The 21,256-nt window shown below is 38.5% G+C and overlaps 1 protein-coding gene across 2 annotated transcripts in view; it reads left to right on the plus strand.

Annotated features, from left to right (window-relative positions):
• SCLT1 (sodium channel and clathrin linker 1) overlaps window positions 1–19,513 on the plus strand; it is a 32,489-nt gene extending 12,976 nt beyond the window's left edge. Inside the window, exons 10-21 of one of the 2 annotated variants that reach the window (XM_054283802.1) lie at window positions 1,638–1,728; window positions 1,893–1,984; window positions 2,577–2,754; window positions 3,696–3,794; window positions 4,741–4,812; window positions 5,475–5,549; window positions 6,033–6,178; window positions 6,464–6,656; window positions 7,999–8,195; window positions 16,266–16,344; window positions 17,418–17,513; window positions 19,297–19,513. In XM_054283802.1, coding sequence (XP_054139777.1) covers window positions 1,638–1,728; window positions 1,893–1,984; window positions 2,577–2,754; window positions 3,696–3,794; window positions 4,741–4,812; window positions 5,475–5,549; window positions 6,033–6,178; window positions 6,464–6,656; window positions 7,999–8,195; window positions 16,266–16,344; window positions 17,418–17,513; window positions 19,297–19,365 — 1,387 coding nt within the window. In that variant the 3' untranslated portion in view covers window positions 19,366–19,513. Of the gene's footprint in view, window positions 1–1,637; window positions 1,729–1,892; window positions 1,985–2,576; window positions 2,755–3,695; window positions 3,795–4,740; window positions 4,813–5,474; window positions 5,550–6,032; window positions 6,179–6,463; window positions 6,657–7,998; window positions 8,196–16,265; window positions 16,345–17,417; window positions 18,173–19,296 lie in introns of those variants that run through there. The other variant, XM_054283800.1, reaches the window with a different exon arrangement.
• The last annotated feature ends 1,743 nt before the right edge of the window (window positions 19,514–21,256 follow it).

Below are 21,256 nucleotides of genomic sequence, written 5' to 3' on the forward strand. Positions count from 1 at the left end.
CCAAAGTTAATGGCAGCAGCTCTGTCTGATCCTAGAAATTGCTGCAGTGTTTCTCCAGGAAGTCTGGAATATTTTCACCAGCTGCTTCTATAACATGAAGATGTAATCTGCATGGATTATATAACATATGGTGCAGACAATTCTAATCCTTTGGCATGTTTTCCATATTTTCACATGATTTATGGGAATTGGGTACTAAGTCAGGAAAGCAAAAGTAGATTTAAAAAAACCATCTTGTGTGTCAGAGAATTGAGGTTTAAATTAGCTTTGTATGGCCTGGATAAAACACACAAATTAAGAAACTTGGCAGAGCTGGGGCATGGATCTGCATTTCAGAATCTTAAAGCTCCTAAACAGAGATAACTTGCCAAAATTAGGTCAAACATATAGTGTACAATAAAGAATAAAAGCTGTATCTTTAGAATCAATTTGTTGCCTGTAAAATGCAGACCTCTGAATTTTACCTAACCCTGAACTTGGTTGTTTAAAATGCATTGTTAATACTTCAGGTGTTCTAATATTTATGACCTTTTTATGTTTCTCTTATTTTTCCCTTCTTACACTGCCTTTTGAGTTTATATTTTGCTTTACAACACTTCTAAAATATTTTGCAGGAGGCAATGTAATGTCCTCCTGAATTTCCAGTCCTTCTTGTAGGAGAAAGATGCATTGTTTCAGATGGACTAAGGTCAGAGTTTTGGGCCCACACTGAAGACCATGTGTTTAGGAATAATGGTTTTATTGTAGTTTTTGCATCTTAAAGAAACTGTAACCCTAAACCAACTTATCCAATTAATTGGGTAAAATTGCTTGGATTGTATATTTTGCTTAAGATTTTCATGTAGGTACAGTACTCTTGACTTGTATGCCCTGCATTCAAAATCAGTATTTCTACAAGAAATATTTGGTTGAAGTTGATTGTTAAAAGTATGAAATATTTGCCAGCTTCTTTCATGACCATTGGTGCTGCAGTTTGCATGAGCTAATCTAAGACAGGCTTGCTGGCTTTTACCTTTGTGATAGAGTCAGTCACTGGTTTTTAAATTTAGCCTAATCTGCAGCCTGAATAATTGGGTTACACCCCAGGTGAAGGCTGTGTGTGTCTCTCTGGTCCCAAGTCACAGGAGTGGCAGGGCTGCTTTTTTCAGCAGGGTTTTCTACTGAGGATGAAGAGCCACTAGTCATTAACATGATTCACCAGCTATTCCTGGGGATTTTTCCCCTCTTCTCCTTCAGATTACAAAGCACATCAGCTGAATTCTTCAAAAGTGCATAATGATTGTTTTAATTAGTCCTGCTGCTTTAAAAAGTGAAATGTAATTCTGCAAAAGACTTCTCTATAAGATATCTGTGACTAATTATACCGAAGTTATTGAATCACTTGAAGTTTTTGATTTCCTAGTCCTTCTTTAACCAATGCATACTCCTTCCTTATAATCTGTGAAGTGATTCCCACAGGACTTTTGGAGTTTGGTATTCCTCTCTCTCTGTGCCACATAGGGAGAAGGAGGAAAACCTCTGTTGCCCTGTGAGAACAGTATTGTGGAATTTTTCTGCTGTTCCCAGCTATTGTGACAAAGTTTTAATTGAGACATTTTTTTCCCCCTCTATTAAAAATGGGGTTTTTTTATATGCAGGCAAGCCAAAATAGATGGGCAGGCAGCAAATGCTAAGCTTGAAGAAATGATGGCATTGAAAGAGAAGCTTCAGAGCCAATTGGAGAGAAAGGTATTCTAAGAAAGGAATCATTTCTGTTGCAACTGAGTGGGCAGTCATTTTCTGAATGCCGATGTTAAGTGAACTGCAAGTTGTTATCTAGCTTGTTTTATGTGATTATATCTTTATTTTGTTCAGCTCAGATCAGGACTGGGTAACACTTTCATTCTTTCCAGGAAGAAGACAGGATGTCTGCCCAGGAGAGAGAAACAGCATCTGACAAACGCTTGCAGCAAATGCAGTCCAACATAAAACAGCTGGAAATAAGGTCAGGAGAGCTCACTGTGTGTTACTAACAGGATACATGCAAAAATTTATACCCTACAAAAATAGAGGGGTTGTCTGTCCTTGCATGTTTTGCGGCAAACATGTTAGGAAGTGACAAAGATGTTTCTGATGATCCCTCTGAGGCCCTCTTGGCCCTTCTCATGCCTGCCAATACTGACAATCATAATTAAACAATGAGAATTCCTGAGCTGTTGTGAAATTACCAGTGGCTTTCTTTCTCTAAAACTGCAACTTCATTGCCCACATCCAATTATTCAGTTTCCTCCACAGAGGAAAACTTTATTTCTTCTGGGGCTGTTCTGGTTTAATATAGAACATTTTCAGTGATGTATCCCAGAATATCACTGGGATTCTTCAAAGGATCTTCTGAGATTGGATATCTGAGTTAACTCCTATAATTCTGTTTCTTTCCAGGACTTGATTGATCATCAAACTCAAAACACTCTGTCCAAAAACAAGCAGAAAACAATGCAATTTGGGCAATTTATGAATAGATACTTACTAATAGCTCAGTTTGAATGGATCAGTGTCCTGATTGACCATCACATTGTTAAATTTCTGCTATCTTGTAGATTGTGTGTGGCTGTTCAAGATGCTGAACAGCTGAGAACAGAAAAAGTAGCCCTGGAGGAACAGATCACAGAGCTTCAGGCCAAGTCTGCCAGTCTAGAAAGTGAGACATATGATGCTGTTGCCAAAGTCCAAGATTGCATACAGCTCTTGGAAGAAGCTAACCTGCAAAAAAGTCAGGTAAGTCAGGTGTTTCCTAGATATTAGGATATTTAGAATACACAAGCTAGCTTCTTTCATTAACATTAGTCATCCACTGAGAGCAAACTGGGATGTGACCACTCATCACTCAGATTTGTCATACAGTACAAACTTCAAAGCATATGTTGAGTGCCTGGATCAAGGTCATCTAAGTGACAACACTGTACCTAAATATGAATCTTCCAAACTTTTTGTCGAGAGTTCAGAGTTTCTTACCCAGTACTGGTGTCAAAAAAAAAAGGAAGGTTCTGTTATGAATTTATAACTGTTAAAGACAAGACATAGGAAACAAGGAAAGTACAGAGTCATCAACAAAGAAACCTAGACATTGGAGGGCCTTAAAAGAAGATTTGTATACAATGTGTGGTTAAACTATCATAGAAAAACGTTTGTGCCAAAAATATTGATATGAAAACAAGGCTCAAGCAGCCAAAACCAAGCAGACAATTCTTAATTTACTCCTCTGGCTTAAACATCCTGAATTTTTCAAACTGGGAAGAAAATTCAATGAACATAAGAAAAAAATAATCATGTTCAGTTAATGAACAGATTAAAAAACATGCACTTTAATATACATATATGTTAACACTTTGTGTTTCAAATTGTTTTCTCCTTGCTCTGCAGGAGACTGAAGTGGAAATTTTGCTCTGGGTTCTTGTGCTTTCTTCTGTATAATTCCATGCTCAGCCAAAATCTCCAAGTCCCAATAGAAAAAGGCATCTACTGACACTAATGCTTTGTGTGGTTCTGATTTACAAGAATGTGCATTTAGTGCCACATGTTTTCCATGTCAGTGTTACTGAGCCTCAGTGTAAAAAGGGAAAATAAAATGTTTTTTGAGCAATGTGTGTTTTTCTCTTGGTGCTCTTAGTATCACACTGAAATATCAGTGCTATTTCATTTTGTTATTTTTCTTTTAGGCACTCTTTGGGGAGAAAAAAAAGGAAGAAGAGATCAAAAAACTGCAGGATGAAATGTCTCAACTTGCAGAAAATACTGCTGCAAGAATTAGAAAGGAAGTAAGTTCTGATGTTCAGAAAGATGGGAAGATTTTTTGGTTTTCCTCTGGTGCATGGTCATCACAAGCAGTTTTCCCACAAGAGTTTGGATAATATCAGTGGCAAGGCAGCATGGTGATAGCACCATCCTCTTCAGCATTTATCGTCCAGACGTGTTCTAAACAAGAAGCAAAAGTGTTGGTGTCTCTGCAGACACTGGCATGGGGAAGGCCGCACTGTGAAGATGTGAATGGCACTTGTGGTGTCTTCATTTGTGCTTTTTTGTCTCCTAAACACCCTCAGTTAAAGTAGTGTGGATTGATAATAATCATTCTTTGTTGAAGCGAAGGGAGACGACCCATCCTCTGATCAGCATCGAACTCCGATTTATTGATCCCCCAGGCACATTTTATAACAGTGTTAATTAAGCTCATACATATTGCAAAACCCGAGCTCATCATAGGCTTCAGATTACACATTAACCCCTCCTTTTGTTTTCAATACCTGTGGTTTGTTATTGAAACCAAGATTTGTTTTCTCACCCTGATATGAATGGTTCTCAAGGCCTCCATGTTTGTCACTTTTGCTTTCCCAAAACTTATCCAAGGACAAGATATTTACTTGTTATTAAAAAACACCCTGAGAACTTCTGCTGTTTACATAAACGTGCCTGAGAACTTTTGTTGTTTACAGAAACAGGCTTGGGAACTGCTTCTTACAGCTGCCTTTTACTTTTCCATCAGCTGTATATGATTATGGCATGTCTGAACAAAACTCTATAAGCCATTTCTGAGCAAAATTCTCCAACAATTCTTGTAACATTTATGTCATAAGAGCTTTCTGTTATTGCTGTCCCAGCTATTACCATGCTTTATATACATGCACCACCTTTATACTACATATATATGTCAAAAAGCAAGATGGAGAAGTTAGTGGGACTAATTTTGGAGTTCTGTTTTGGTCCCAGGTGGACACTGCAAAGAAGCAATGTAACATGCAGGTTTCTCGGCTGACAGAAGAAGTTTCAGCTCTTCAGATGGTATGGAGTTGAGTGATAAAAATATTTTCAGTAGCAAAACATTCTAAGACTTTAACTAAGACTTTGGCTGATCAAATACTTCCACTAGAATTTGGTATTTTAGGTCAATAATGAGTAATTGTGTAGGACAGTCCTCTATTGCTGTACACATTACATCCTGCATGTCTCCAGAGATGAATTCACTGGCATTTTGACAGTGAGATCTGTGCTCTAGAAAATATTTCCCATGTGATGGCACTTCTGAAGTATCCCTGTTTCTTTCAGAGACACTGAACTCAGCCTTCCATGCTTATCTTGTATGTGTAGAAAGGAAAGCTGATATGAAAGCTGAGAAAGCATCCTAACAGAAAGTCTGTGGATCACAGACATCCTATTTCTGAATGGACCAGCAACTTGTAATAAATTATGCAGGTGACCAGAAGAATTCAGTGCTTATGCACCTATTTATGCATTAAATTTATCTTTAAAAGGTTTCATTTGACGTGTCTTGGTCTGCATATTGAGTGATGCTATAGAGAAATTAGTGAGCAGGTAAACAAAATCAAATGCATCCATGGCAGCAGCAAGAACTGCATTTACACTGGGTGATGTTTGGCTTCAGCACTTCTTGAGTTTTTATTTTGATTTATTAAATCTTATTTCAAAATTACTTTTATGAAAAGGAATGTGCAGAAAAACAAAGTCAACTTGAACGAGCCATTAGAGAAAAGAGAGCAGTGGAAGAAGAACTTGAAAAGGTAAGGCAATTGTATTTTTACATCACATTTAAGATCTCTTTACAGAAGGAAAAATACATAGATTTTTGTCCATTTTTCATATATTTCTCCCTTAATTTCTTATTTTATTTTTGAGTAAATGTTCTTATAAATTTTCATGTATTTACTTTAAGGTTGTTTGTATTCTTTTTTTTTTTTTTATCCAGAATTTTTTTTTTTTTTTTTAATCCAGAAGGTCTTTTAAAGCAGCAACACCAAACTGAAAAAGAAAGTTCTTTGAAAAGTGTAAAAAGTAAAAGAGATGTTTAGCATAACCAAAAGAATGCTGGTAGATATTCCACTTAAGATCAATAGACAGAATACAAAATAAATGTCTGATCAGATCATTGGAATCTTTCCTCTTTTTCAAGTGGCAGCAACAATGTTAGAAATAGAGTTTAATTCTAAATCATGGGAAAAGAAGAGGCAATGAGGAGTAAACTGACATGTGAGCTGGCTCTTCAGATTTACAGGGAGCACAGAGAGCACGAATCTGACAGCAGGAAGCTGGAGCAGCTGCATCAGAAGTATTTACTTGCAGAAGCTGCCAAGGATGACCTGCAGCGGGGTCTGCAGGTGACACAAAACAAACTGAAACAGCTGGAAATGAAGTAAGTGGTGTTACAGAAGTTTACAGAAGTAAGAACAGAAAGCAGTGGAAAGGACTATTTGAGCTTTTCAATGTGTGTTGTTAGGGCTTTGTCAAATCCTTTCATTCAGTAGCAGACATAGTATTAAGATACCATAATTGTGAAACTAAGATTGATTTTATCAATTTCATCATCATGATAACATTCTTTGCTGATTTGTGGATAGCTCCCAGTCTATTTCTTTCATTCTCTGGTTCAGGAGTTGTTCTGTTCTTCAGTTGCAGCCAGACTTTCCTTCTCTTTCAGCTCTGAGGAAGAGAAATCCCGTTGCCAGGAAGTTATCAGTAAATTGCAAAGCACTCTGGATTCAGAAAGAGAAAAGAGTTCCTTTGTCAGTGAACAAAGACTGAAACTTCAGCAGGAGAATGAACAATTGCACAATGAAATGGAGGGTTTGAGAAAACTGGCAGTGGAGGCTCAAAAAAAAGCTAAAATCAAGGTATGGGTTTTTTGGGTTTTTTCTTTGTAATGTAAGGCTAATATTTGCTTAGTAAGGCAGCAGTTCCAAGGAAAAAACATAAAATATTTAAACTAAGATTGAGAGTTTCCAGATGCATCCTGGTTACTGCTTAAAAGTATTTTATTGTTGCATTGTGTGTCCTCAGAATCCATGGGGGAACTCAATCTCTGCTAATTAAATTGTTTTTTAATGTGTATTAAATTCTCCTTGATAAGAATACCCCAAATGTTCTTTGCTTTAAATAAGCAATGAATAGATTAAATAATGCAATTCCCAATCTTTGTTTATTTATTGTCTCTAATGTGTCAGAAATCTTTGTCTGTCTGACTTTTTGCCCACAGTGTTCCTCTACTTGTGTGTCCACCATGTTGACAGGACAGTGTGTAACTGATAAATAATTTAACAGTGTGGCTCTCAAGCACTGTTTTCTTATTTTCTGGGCAGAGGAAATTGTTCTCTATGCTTAGCTGCAAAGAAAAAAAAGAGTGTTAATGTTCTTTTTGAATATTTTCCATTAAATGCTGAGCAGGCTGCAGGTGGGATAAGGAATCAGTAATAACCTCAACAGATTCAGGGTGCCTGTGGCTCCTGGATGGAGGAACAGCTTTCCTCCTTGATGTGCTTTCTGAAAGTTGCTCCTTTCCCCTCTGCAGTGTAAAGATACCAAAGAAAGGGATCTGAGGATCTGGAGCAATGAAGACAACCTCAGTAAGCAGTTTTGCAAGGTGTGAGTGGGGACCTGCTCAAATCTGGCTTCCACTTTGCACTACAAGATAAAGCAAGCTGTGAAATTGAGCAGGGACTCTTGTACAAGTCCAGAACCCTTTGCATAAACAAAGGATGAGAATCTTGTAACAGAGAGGTGGTGGATGTGAAGCACAGAAAGCATATACTAAATCTTTATCTGTCTCATTTTTAATCAGGCAGGCTTCCATTACAGTCACAGATAAGATTCACTGCTTGATTTCATTTCCCTCTGATGCACAAAGGGTTGCAGATGCAGTTATGAAACTCCTAACACATTTAGCTAGATGAAAAAGAACCAACTTGTTTCTGTGGAGGAAACACAAGGGAGAAGAATAAAGATTACTTACAAAAATAAGCATACACAGCTACTATCCTTTATTGTCAGTTGTCCTATTTGCTTAAATTGGCTTTGGGAACACCTAGCTCTGAGTACATAATTAGAAGTTCAATTACTGTATCTTACACACTTTCAACAAACGTTTATAAATTTAACTCAGGCAATGTAAAACAAATATAAAAAAAAGGTGAAGAGTGAGAGATTTGATTGTGCTGGATTTGTGGGGGGCTTTTTTAGATAAGCACAATGGAGCATGAGCATGCAGTGAAAGAACATGGGTACGAAGCTCGGCTCAGGGAGCTGCAGGACACCAGCCACAAGTCCAGCACTGAGCTCAGACGTCTCTTGGTAGCTCAGCAGAAAGCAACAAACAGGTGGAAAGAAGAAACAAAGAACCTCACTGAAACTGCAGAAGCCAGGATCAGTAAGCTGAAGTAAGTGCAGTTTTGTTCTCCTTCTGCAAAGGGCGGTTCAGGTGCTGTTTGGGGTGAAAAACTTGTGGTGAAAACCTAGAAAGAGCAAATCATCCAGACTCAAAGATGTGCTTGCATCAAAACAAAGTGATCTAAACTGTGATGCTCTCTGAAGTCAGCACTGAAGTAAAATTTTAATTGTTTCATTATCTTGTAGATAATGTGTAAGGTGTTGTAATGGCAAAAAGCAAATGGAATATAGTACTTTTCATTTTTCTCCTTTAAGATACAGCACATTCAATTTAGACAATTTTAACTTTAGATTACGAGAACTTCTGTACCTCTTCAGAAAAGCCATAACATCAGTTGTGGAGTGAATCTCCAGACTTCTAAAATAAACTGGACAAAAACCTCTTGGAATGTACATCTAATGTGCTCTACTGAACAGTTGCTGTTATAAATGAAGATAAAAATGGGTTATGTGGTTCTCCTAAGAAAAAAATACAATATAAACTTTGTGCATTTGTATAACTTATACATAATATCATTTGCATAGCTTTTCTCTTAATTCACCCATATTTCTAAGCTGATACTTGTGTTTCACTTGTATTTTGCAGTGCAGAATACAAGAATATTTTCAGTTTTGCAAGTGTCCCCTGTGCTTCATTTCTAGGCTCGGGAAATGCTGTCAGTTAGCTCAAGTAGGCTATTAATTTGAGATTAAATTAGCCTGGTGTTTTTTATAGAACTGCAGAGAAGTTTATGTCCTCAAGATCTCCTCTTCTTCAAAAGTGCTTAAAACTTGGAGGAGGTTGACACACTGCTCCACAATAACTGCTAAAATAGGAAGCCTTATTTCATTAGTGTAATTTCTTTAAAATTCAAGTAGTTAGAAAGGAATATAACATTGCATTACCTTTCAGTAGGTTTGAGAAGAAAAATTCAGGTTGTGTATCTCTGTTAACTTGATAAATTTGAAGCAGCCCTTTAATCACTTGAAGTGATTCACTCATGTGGTTCTTTGCTGAGAGAGATTTTAGAAGTTGCTTTGCTATCATGTTAACATGGAAGCAAAGCTTTTCCCTATTAAAATTGGGAACCTGTGAATTCTACCTTTCCTTTCCTTTGGGGTAGTCTTGGGGTTTTTTCATGTTTTATTATTAATGTTAATATGTATTAATTTAGTATTAATACATATTAATACATATTAATTTAGTATTAATACATATTCTCCGCTTCAATCATATTTCCAATATCCCATGCAATTTCTGTAGTTACAGTTCCTGAAGCATAGCTTGGCTGTCAGAATTCCAGTGGTGTGAGTGGAATTAGAACCCAGCTCTAAACACAAGCCAGGAAAATCTACTTTGCCACTACTGTTAACCTGGATATCCACCTTTGCAGTGAAATCCATGCTCATCTTTACCTTCCCTAAGCAAACAGTTACAGGGGGCTTTTAACCTTATCTGTTCAGGTACAGGCTGGCTTTACTTTCCCCTAAAACATCCTGCATTTTGCAAAGGTTATTATTAAACAGTTCTTTAGGAAAGGGAAAAGCCTCTATCAGAAGACGAGTATTGAGCCTGTTTGTGAGACCCTGGGAGCTGATTCACTGACAGTTTTAGTGGTGTAGCCTCACTCTATGTAATTACCTGGCTCTCACTGATACTTTTTTAGCTTCTTTTGTAAATGCAGTAACTGGAGAAGAAAATTATTTTGCAATCTTTCATGCTAAGGTAAATTTCAGCTCTCAAACTTGTAGTTTATTTTCTGTGAATCAAAATACAAAACTTCACAGCTGAGCATCTGGGTTCATCACTACATCCTGGATGTGGTTCAGCAAGTTCCACTTAAAAGGAGAAAACTGCAGACTTCCAAAATAATTAAAGTTATCTGTGATATAGCTGTTTTCCCTCTAAAACCTTTACTGTTCAGTGTTAAAATGTTGTTACAGCAGACCAAAAGATTTAGACCTTATTTATCTGCAGCAAAATGCTGACATAGAAAATACAAGGAAGTCTGCTTTGTGAACCTGGATGAAAAGTGGGTAATAAATCTTGAAAATGTCCCTATTTATGTGACTTCAGTAGGTATTTTGGTGCAAGTCTAAAGGCTAAGTCAGTTACTTTATGTTATGGTTTTGTGTGTTATGCCTTTTCATAATGGACAAACTAGAAATAAAAGTCTGTGTTAGGCATTTGCTCTACCTGGCAAGGAAGCTGGCAACAGAAACAGGAAGGTTGTCATTTCTACTGACACCAGGAATTTGGTGTTAAATCCGTGCACTGATGCTCTGATATCATGGTGACAAGTAGTCTGACTGACCCTTATCAGTATTATCTGGAAATTTTAAAGCCAGCCTTGTTTTTTCACCCCATATGCATTGCCAGACACTCAGCAATGTAGTGCAGAATGCAGTTGGTATGAAAATCAGCTCCAGAATTTACATTGTAGTAATTATTCAGCACAAAAGTCCTTGCTTATACTATAAATGTATAATTATATTTCTTTTCACCTATCACAATAACATTTTGACTGCAGGTAAGGAACAGCAAGTAGCTTCTTACTGTGTTGGGAACTAAAATCAAGTTGCTGATTATTTAAAAAGCAGAATAATTTTGCAGCAAATGCATTTATTGGGGAAATTTCATTAAGAACACAAAATAAGACTGATACTGGTAATGGATTAATTAATCTATTGTTAATTAAATGCTGTGTTTGAAAGGTCTCTTGAGGCTAATGCAGGAAATGTTCTCACCAAGCCTCGTGGTGGGGTCCAAGGGAACAGAGGATCCCTGTAAATAGGTGAGCAAATGCAGAGGGTGTGTTGGTGACATGTAGCAGAATTCAATTTTTTTAACCAAAATACAGTTTTTAACAAGAATCATTACTCTTGCAGCATGCTAATGTGTTTTATAGCTGAGTGGTTTTTTAGGAAGTTATAAACTTCCTAACCAAGTCCTCTCCATGTGTGTGGGGGAAGCATTTTGGATTGCATTGCACCAGGATTATGCTGGTAGTGCAGCTCCCATAAACACTGACTCAGTGTCCCATTTGTTGGTGTAGGTGTTTCCCATTCCTTTGCCTCAAAGTCAGGGTGGTTTTCCAGTCCTGTCCTCATTGCTTTCATTTCCCATGTGAAGGTGTCTGAAGCATTTTTGGCTTTTTATTAAACTGACCAGCAGCAGCTGCTAACTTTTCCACATTCTGTGCTGCTCATTTGTCATGTTCTAAGGCTGCAGGGTTTTCTTGGCGAGGTGTAATCCATATGCACAAAGGAAGCATTAAATAATTCTAAAGAATGAAGCAGCACCAGTCAATGTTAGGTTTTTGATCTGAAAAAAAATTAAGAAGTAAAAGTAAATTTTGCAAACTGTAATGGTAGAGCATATTATGTAAACAACCTAAGAATCTAGTGGATCAGTGAAAAAACTGTAGATAGAAGTGTTGATAAGTAAATGGATCCTTCCAAGCTTCACTGAAAATTATTCTGTGCTTTTCTGACCTTTGGGTCTCATTCAAGTTGAACATGGAACTGTTGCTGATAAAACTGAACTTGGAATTCAGATCCAAGGCTGAAACTGGAGGCAGTGTACTGAGTACTTGTAGACTAAATTACATTTCCTTCATAGAAGTGTATTACAGTCTTCATTTATGAGAAAAGCTTTCTTCCCTCTGAGCATCCTAACCTGCTGCATGCATCTTAAGGAGAATTTCTGGGTAACAGACCTCATCTTCACCTTGCAGAAGGGCAAGGAGCCACTTTTGCTTCACTTTCATTGTCCCAGTCAACCCTGAAGGTGTCTAAGGAGGTCACTGCTCCTTGTGACACAGGTCATCATTCCAGATACAAACTTTTCTCTTGGCAGCATGGCTAACAACTCACTGCCAAGTTTATTCCCTTTATTCCCACAGTGTCTGCTCTGGCAGAGTCAGAAACCAAACTGCTCTGACCCCTGATTGCATCCATGGTAAATGTACTTGGAGTGCTAATATGTACTGAAGTGAACTTAGCCAGCAAATGCTTGCAATTGGAAAATAGCAGTAAAATAGTATAAAGTGAGTGATCATTGTAAAAAGTTGTAAAAAAAGTCATCCTTCATATTCTTTATAGGAATTTAATTGGAAAACAGAAGTATAGAAATTTTATAAAACTGTCAAACTTCTTTCATAACATGAAAAGAGCTTTTAAGTCTTGGTGAATAATTTAAGTATTTTATGTTAATCAGATTAACTGATTCTTTCCCCTGGTCCTGTATATGTGGATTTTTGTCCATGTAATCCAAATAACCAAATCAGACTTAGTGTTGAAAAAGCCATTTTGATTTCCAGTGTCACTTCTCCACAAATGGGTGTTGAATTTGATAAGAACTAGAAACAATCCATGTTGCTGTTATTGCTGACCTACTTCCAATTATAAAGCTTTAGGCTCTCAGTTGGAATGTCCCAAAAATTTAAGGTGATCTGCCTTTGACAGCCATGGTAAAAAACTCAATGCCAAGTGCTTTTTACTTTTCTTGTCTTCATTTGAAAGAATTTACCTTTGAAAGAAGTGAGGAAAGCACACACAAGATTTTAAAGGCTCTTGCATTGAGTGAAGCACTATAATCCAGAAGAATGGTTCCACATCTGGCCACATCTGGATGAGACTGCTCTTGTTACTTTACAGCATCCCTGTGAAGCTCTGTAGCTCTTCAGACTTCAGCTGAGAAGAAGAAATGACACAGCACATAGGAAGTGGAATCAACAATACCAAAGGGATGTTTAGGAAATTTGTAAACTGGAAGGAAATAAACTCAGTAACAGCAGAACAGAGGGTAGAGTGGGAAGGGTTGAAAGAGACAGTTCTGACAGCAGAATTCAGGCAAAACCAGGGTAATTCAGTCTGCCAGCATCTGCTCAAATAAAATGAAGTGACAGACTATGCAAGTTTTAAAAATAAGGGAAGATGATTGATTTGTTCTGTAAAGCCCACCTTTACAGGTCTGTAGATAAATGCACAAATGCAAAACATGGTTAATCATATCTGCCATCTCATTGGCAAATATTTTTTGCAGTATCAGTATTTTTTTGTAGCTTTTTATGTCCTTACCCTGAGAATGAAAAGTTGGGCTAAATAGAGAATTTTGCAGGTAAGCAGATAAACCCTTGCCAGACTCTGCAGCAGTGGCCAACACTAAGAGCTTATTTCTGTTGAACATGATTCTGGTTGGAGCAATAAGATTCACATGGATAAACAAAGTTTTCTATTGAATCCAATGACTGAATCATCCCAGAATGCCCTTCAAGTGGGCTAGATCTGGACAACTGCAGACAGGTCAATCCTCTAACTTAAAAACCTGACAGGAAACTGACAGTTCTCTCAATTTGCCATGGATATTGCTTTGGCCTGTCAGACACATGGATGATTGCTCAGTTCACCTTGCATAGGGGTAGAAATAGGTGTACACAGGTCTGTTCCTCTAAAAAACAGGGCATGAAACAATTTATAAACATTGGCTTAAACTATTCAGGGTCTAGGTTTGCTTCCATGAAACACTGCATTTGAGGAGCTTTAAAATCTGAACTCTAATTACAGAAGTAATAAAATGCAGTAACAATATACAATGTGAACAAACAAATTAATAATCTTATTCATCTGCCATTATTGTGTAGTAACAAGATATAACTTTTGGTGGGGGGGGGGGGGGGGATAAAAAACACTTGTAGCATAAACCCATTAATATGAGTAACTATACAGAATGGCTTAATTTCCTTAATAGTCACTTACATGATAATTGTCAGTACTTAACAAAAGGGAATCCTTGCTATATTGTTTTTATATTTAAAGACTTTGCTTAGCTTAAGCCATCTGACTGCAGCTATTTTGGGTGTCTTTGTTCCAGTTTTTGCCTCTGACACATTTCTTTGTCATAGCTGGAGTCCCTGACTCATTAGTAGGCATGTGTGGGGTTTGGAGTTCTCTGTTTTTATCTTTTCTGTGATTGAAAATAGTCTGCCTCTGAGGAATGACCTTTTTTGGTGGCAATATATGAAGTGTTGGCCATGAATGCTTTCTCCTTAGTACAGGGAGTGAATTGCATGGCATCTTGAGATGAGGAAGTTGCCTCTTTTCCTGAAACATTATTCTTGGCTGCACTTGTGCAATGTTTGGCAGCCATAGCTGCTTATTTTAAGATGTTCATTAAAGAAAAAAAATCTTACCAGGATGAGAGACAGCTGCAGGTACTGGCAGTATACAAAATTCATAATTACTAAGAGTAACTGAAGCATATTATAGTATAATTCAACCAAAAAAACAGCTGGCACATGCTATATTTGTCATGAGAGCTTTGCAGAAAGCACTTGCTGCAGCTGGTGGATTTATCACCCGTCTGCTGAAGTGCTGCAAGCTCACCTTTTGTTTCCTACTCACTTAGCACAGACAATGTGCAGTGGGGGCTGCTGCAATTATCCAGCAGTTGGGGTTATTGCTCAGTTCTAATATTGAGGTCTCATAAGTTGTGTTTGGGGGAGGGCTAACACTCAGAATGAATCAACTGTCTGGCTCAATAGCCATCACATTTCCTGATGCTTACAAGGTTAAACGGTTTCTTTTTAAATACGTGTTCAGTGTGATCTCATTATAAAAATAATTTCTTGATCACAGCTGTGTATGAGCCTGTAAACTCTGTTTATGGTCTGTGCTGCTAAGCATGCTAATTCCACACCTCAGCACAAGCACAGGAGACAGGCTCCTTTCAGTATCTCACAATTTTTAGGGCATCTAAAAATTGGTCTCCTATATGGAATATGCCTCATTTGATGCTTGGTACTAATTACAGAGGACAAATTACGAAAATAGTGTTACATACTAACACTTGATCCTGCAATCTTAATTCTTACTTTTATATCAAGTGTTCACATGTGATAACAGGTATAACCTATAGATGTGGTTTTAACTGTTTAACAACCTTGAAATATCTGCCTATGGACCTTCATTTCTAAGTTCAAAGTTGTTGAAGCTTTTGTGATATTTTTTGGGACTGGTGAAAGAGATTGAGATGGTGGGTTGAGAACAGGTGAGTGGAAATTCCTTACCAGCCGTAGTGGTGACCTTATGTTACACATGCATTGCAACCTTGTATTTCAAATGCCCTGTATCAGTTTTCAAACTTTTACAAAGTACTAAGTTTAAAAGTTTATAAAAGCAAATCATTGTTGAGAACCAAGTACCATCATTAAAACAGCAGACTTTAAGGTGAAAACCTGAGGTTAAAGTATCTGCTGCCTTACCTCCATTCCCTCAAAAAGAATAAAGGCTTTAGCTTCCCATGCAGTTTGGGCAACAGGTAGAGCATTTAAGGTGAGGTGGTAGAGACTGGTCAGAGGTTAGAGCAGCTCACTTAGGTTTGCATCTTTCCCTGGCCAAAATTACTGGAGTTGTGTCTTTAGTCATCCTTCTTCTTGTGCTGATAGAAGCCAATAACTGTTTCCTTTAGGCACTAGCTCAGATTTTGTCTGTCATAACCCAGATGTTTTTTGTCTTCAATACTGTGTAAACTGAAGATCACTAAAGTTCATTCAGTATAAAAGTAAAAAGACTGCTTTGAAGTAGGTGGTATTTTCCTTTTCCTCACTAAGTGTCACATTGTTGTCTGTCTCACAAGTATAGAATGATTTATTTTTAGGTACTTCAAAGCACCTTTAAAAATGCCTACATTGAGGTCTGGTTATGGAACACTAATTAGAATGTTAATCTCAATATTGAACTTACTGTGCAAAATGCAGCTTATATTTATTGCATACTAGATAGCATGCCTCCAAAATAAGATTCAATAAACAGGGGAAAAAACCCCTGTAAAATGTCAAGTGCTCTTGACAAAGTCTTGCTGATTCCAACAAATGCATCTTGTTCCTCTGCCATTACACTTTTGAACGCACAGCATGAAGAAGTGCTGTGTGCTGCTTTTGAAATGGGTGGTTCAAGAGTAACCCTGCAATTAAAACCCACCACAAGCCTCCACAATTCAGGGAGCTATCTATGAAATGACATTCCAATAACTGAAGTACCTCTGTTTGCCAATCAGCATCTTTTCTTGTGATTCCCAGAAGTGAGCTGCGTCAACAAAAACTCCGGAGCCAGGAGCTCATTTCCCAGCTGGAAATAGCAAATGAGAAGGTAACTGAGGTAAGATAATGACTGATGTGACAGCTACTTTCAGTGTGCATACACTTAAGATCTTAGCAGAAACCTATTTAGGTGAGTTATGTTGATGGCTTAGAGAAAACTAAGGATTTTTGACAGGGATAGACAGTAACGGTTGGGAATCCTCACTGTGTTCTTGCTGACTGACGGGTTCCAATGGCAGGAGGACAAGTGAACTTTACTCACAAATTACAGAAGGGAAAGAGGAAATCATCTTTCTGTCTTTCTAAGTGACTAATCTAACAATTCTGGACAAATTTCAGGAAATGTTTCTGGACTTAACTTCTGCCTGTGAATCCCAGGCACACTGGGATTATGGATAATGTGGCACATTCATATACCAAGTTCTCCACATGCTGTGTGTATGCAGAATTTACATTCTGTGTCCATATATGAATATAGCTAAAAGCATTATCCATTAAAGATGAAGGGCAGGGTTGTTTTGGAATGTGCATTGTTCAATAATTAATGGGCACTTTAGGAAAGGGCTTTCCTGTCAGCCTTATAAATCTGGGATAACATCCAGTTCTATCCAGGATAAGTCCTTCTCTCTTGTTTTTTTTTGTAGTGCTGTGTTATTTAGAGGACAAAAATGATATGAGAAGTGAGTAAAGGCTGTTTAAGAAAGGCTTTTTACTGACCCTTTGAAGGGAACAGAGGAGATCTGTAGCAGGTTTATCATCTCATTTGTATTATCTAATGTATTCCTCTTTGTTCTGAGCTAAATAGCTAAAGCATTTACTTTGTAAAGTTGCATGGATTAAATAGCCTGAATTAAAATGTTAGCCTTAATCCATCTTGCTTCAAGGTGGTGAAATGAGTAAAAGTTACCCTGCAGATTGATTGATTGGAAAAGTCAGATGATGTCACATTTGAGCTGGAAATTCTCTATAATGTGTCAGCAGTTTGTCCTCAGGCTTTTATTGTAAGGGAAAAACAGTTCCACTTCTGACATTCCTCTTGTGCTAAGCTTTTTTTTTGCTACTTTATCCAGTGAATGAGTGGCTTCAGTGAAAAAGAACTTGGCAGTGTGATGAGAGATTGTGTTTCCACAGGATGAGACGCTGATGATGGAGTACCGGGAATACATCGACAGGCTGCAGAGGCGGCTGAGCCAGGCAGAACAGAGAGCAGCCACAGCATCCCAGCAGGTACCCAGCCCACAAAAAGTCTTATCCAGGCACTTGGAATGTGCAAAAGTACTCACTGTGCATCATTCCTGAGGCAGAGGTGATCACTCATGAGCATTATTACCAACACGACTTTTACAAGTTTGTATTTTGGACATGTCACCTTCTGACAGCGTATTTGACAGCTTAGGTTTATTTGTGGAATTTGATATGAATGAAACCTGCAAGGTTCAAAATGTGTGAATGAAGGTGTACATGGCAAGTTAGCAAAGACAAAAAAACTTTAAATAACTGTAGCTCCTGTTTGCTGGAGTGCACCCACTGCAGTTACCACTGGCTGTGTGCAACAGCTGCAGCAGCTCCTGCAGTGGTAAAAATTGTGCAGACAGAGTAGGAAATGCTTGTTTCTTTCCAGGCCATTGGAGAGGTAAAGGAGAGAGAGTGGATTCCTCTTGGTATTCAATTTTTCCATAGTGTTTCAGCTGTACAATTTGAAGCAAATCCCACAGGGGTTCATACACTGAGTTCAGTTTTTGTGCCAAGGAAGTTCATTACTCAAGTTGGCCTCCTATTAAGTAAAGATGGTCTTTCTGCCTCCTGCTTTTTTTTTTTTTTTACAGTGATTTAGGAAAACCATTTGCAAATTACAGCTTGTTAATGTGGGTGACCCCATGTGAGCTGCAGAGAGGAGAGATGTTTGGCTGACCTAAATTGCTCAGTTAGGACAAATGGCATTTTTTTCTCAACAGCAGTGAATAAATGGGCATAGCTGCCAAGCTGTCATAACATAAGCTGTGGTTCCTGGCTCTAAATGCTCTCTGTCATGACAAGGTCTATTCAGCTGCTAAAGATTTGCTCTGAAAGAGGAATTTTTTTTTTTTTTTCAACCTCCTGTTTGTTATGTGGGTCTGTTTAGCTCTAATGCTTCTAAGATGCTTTCTTCCCATAAAACCCCAAACATCCTTATGTCACATTTCAAGGGAATAAACTCCTGGCCTTGGTGTCCACAGAGGAAGAGGTCTTGCTGTTCCTGGAAACATTGGTAATTAGCTGTTCCTCACCAGGCTTTCTCTCAAGGATAACAAAGAGATTTGATGTTGTGCAGCCCAAATGCTGTTGCCAGACTTCAGAACTGTTGTGCCAAGCCCCTTCCTTTTTCTCTCTACCCCAAAAAAAACACATACTGGCACTGTCCCTGCTCAAGGTCTCCAGCAGTGCTGCAAGAATGTCCCCTCTTCTGAATCTGGGTATTTATTCTCTCCTAGGCCCCAGAGGGCTGAATGTTCACATGTGAATTCCATCAGAGCAATGATTCTCTCTATTCCTAACCTGCAGGCTGAGGGCTGCTTTCTGCATTGTGTGTTTTCACTACATTATCCACCTTCACTGTAAAATTGTATCAGATATAGAGCTGGACTAGGAGGGAGCCTAGAAATTACACTTTTACTGTGGTCAGTTCACTGACTGTAAATCTTAGCTTATTCTGAAGTAATAGTGACTCAGTAAGAAACACAAAACATACAAGACAATGTTTGCACAAATTTAAATCACCTATCCTGTAGGTGTCTTTTAAAGTGAGTTCCTGCTACCTATCATCTTGTATTCTTTGGGATCTGAAATAAGACAAAAGCAGTAGTCATCTACAGAGTACATTGTATATTCTGCTGTTTATCCCAAACTCACACTGCCTGGGCTTGTTCCCCCTCCTTCATGACACATTCAGTATGGAAGTTCTACTGTTACTGTTACTTTGATCCTACAAAGAATTATTATGAAGCTATCACCTGCTTCTGTTTCATTACAGCTCAGCCTGCTAACTACACAGAATAAAAAAGCTGCTTCCCTGAAGGATCTGGATCTGGAAACTATTTAAACACATGTTTTTATCATTCCTTTATCAACTCCCACTCATGTTGGGAGTTAGGAGGGTTGCTGGAGAAACTTCATATTGGAGCACTACAGTCAAAAGCACAGCAAGGCTTGTAAAACTTAAATTCTGGTAAGAAAAGGAGTGGATGAAGATCTTGCACAATAAAGATTGGAAGAAGTCTGCAAAATGTTGTCATTCAAGTCCTTTAATGTAGCAAATGAAAAAATCTGGCACAGTGCTGTGGCACATTCAGGGTTTTTGGTCTAAAATCCAGCAGCTCCAACTGTGACAAGATTGTGTACAGGGAGTACATAACACTTCTGTTGAAATTCATCTTGGCTTTGCTCATGTGCAGTCAGTATCTTTTTAATTGTTCTGTATAGTGCAGGTAACTTGGGAACAATTTGAAGATCCTTTGTGCATTATAATTAGACTCATTACAGCATGAGTGCCAGAGTTGCTCTTTTGTTGGTCAGTGTTTGAGTGCCAGAGTTGCTCTTTGGTTGGTCAGTGTTTGAGCTGCACAATGCCTCTGCTGCCTTCCAGTGTAAAGAATTCAGTTTGGTTTGGTGGCCCTAAGGTGCAGGTGATAATGAAAATGCTGCTGTGACTACTCAGCTCATTCCTAAGCTCTGTCATCTTCCTACAGTTGTGCTTTTTCTTCTTAATGTACTATTAATTTCATAATTCTTTTACAATTCCTTGCTTTTCTGTTGGTCTGCTTGCTTGGTTTCGACGTATCTGGGAAATTCCATTCTCTGACTTCAATTTGCACCAGGGTGAAGTCACCCAGCCCTTATGCCTTTTGCAATAGTGGGTTTCAGCTGTACAGATGCCAAGATGTGGGGATCCTCATGTACATGGGCATTTTTGATAGTTGAGACAGGTCATAGCTATCATTATACAATTACAGCCAAAGTCCATTTTCTCTTTTAGCATATAGTACAAGCATTTGATAGGTGTTGCACTGATTTTGAAGTGCTCACATCTTGGCCTTGACTGACATAATTGCTTGTCCTTCCACTTCAATGTGAAGAGTGGAGCTCTGGTTTCTAACCTCTCATTCAGCTGCTGGGTAGTACTTGATGGAAATGTCTCATTTGTGTCCACGGCAGTGGACCTTCACCATGTTTGCATTTCAGAGGACAGAGTTGAGCTGATCCCCCCTGTGGAGACAAGACTTTGTGCTGCCTCCTGAAATCTTGGCTGTTCAGGTAGAGCCTGCAAGATGGATCCACCCTCAGAAACAAATCCTGCTTGCTGCAGGGAATGCCACTAGTTCCTAGAGTGGTTGCTCTTTCTTCTTGATAGATGCCTGTATCCACTGCAATCTCTAAATCTCAGTTTTGGTTAAAAGATGTGGAAGATTCTCCAAAACAACGTGGATACATTTTTCAGAAGCTCCAAGTGTCTGTTCAGGTGAGGTTTTCATCAATCAGCAGAGCGATACAGAGGCAGGCAAGTGGCAGGCACCTTGTTTCCATTTGCATAATGCACAGCTGAGATGATGACAGGCCACCTGGAAGATTTTGTGTGAGCCATTAATCCCCTTCACTGCTCAAAGGCAGGCTCTGGCTGTGAAGTGAAACCTGGCTGGAAGGGGGAGGCACTCCTCAGGATTTGGGTATTTGTTCCTGGAGGCCCAGAAGGGCACCTGCAGGCTTCCCTGTTAATTATGGAAATATTCATTTCACCTTGGGGTGCAGCTCCTGCCTGGTGGCTGTTTGCCAGAACAGGAACTGCAGGGGTGACACAAAGCCAGGGGCAGCAGAGCAATTCCAGCAGATGACACAGGAAAGGAAAAGATTTCTGTCCTGGTCACAGAGAGGAATGTGGTGACATGGAGCTGATCATACACCCAACACCTCCTTTATTTCCCTGAGGTGGCTAGAGG

Source organism: Melozone crissalis, unplaced genomic scaffold, assembly GCF_028551555.1.
Source record: "Melozone crissalis strain CALT ecotype California unplaced genomic scaffold, PUWL_Pcris_2 ptg000039l_1, whole genome shotgun sequence".
NCBI lineage: Eukaryota > Metazoa > Chordata > Aves > Passeriformes > Passerellidae > Melozone > Melozone crissalis.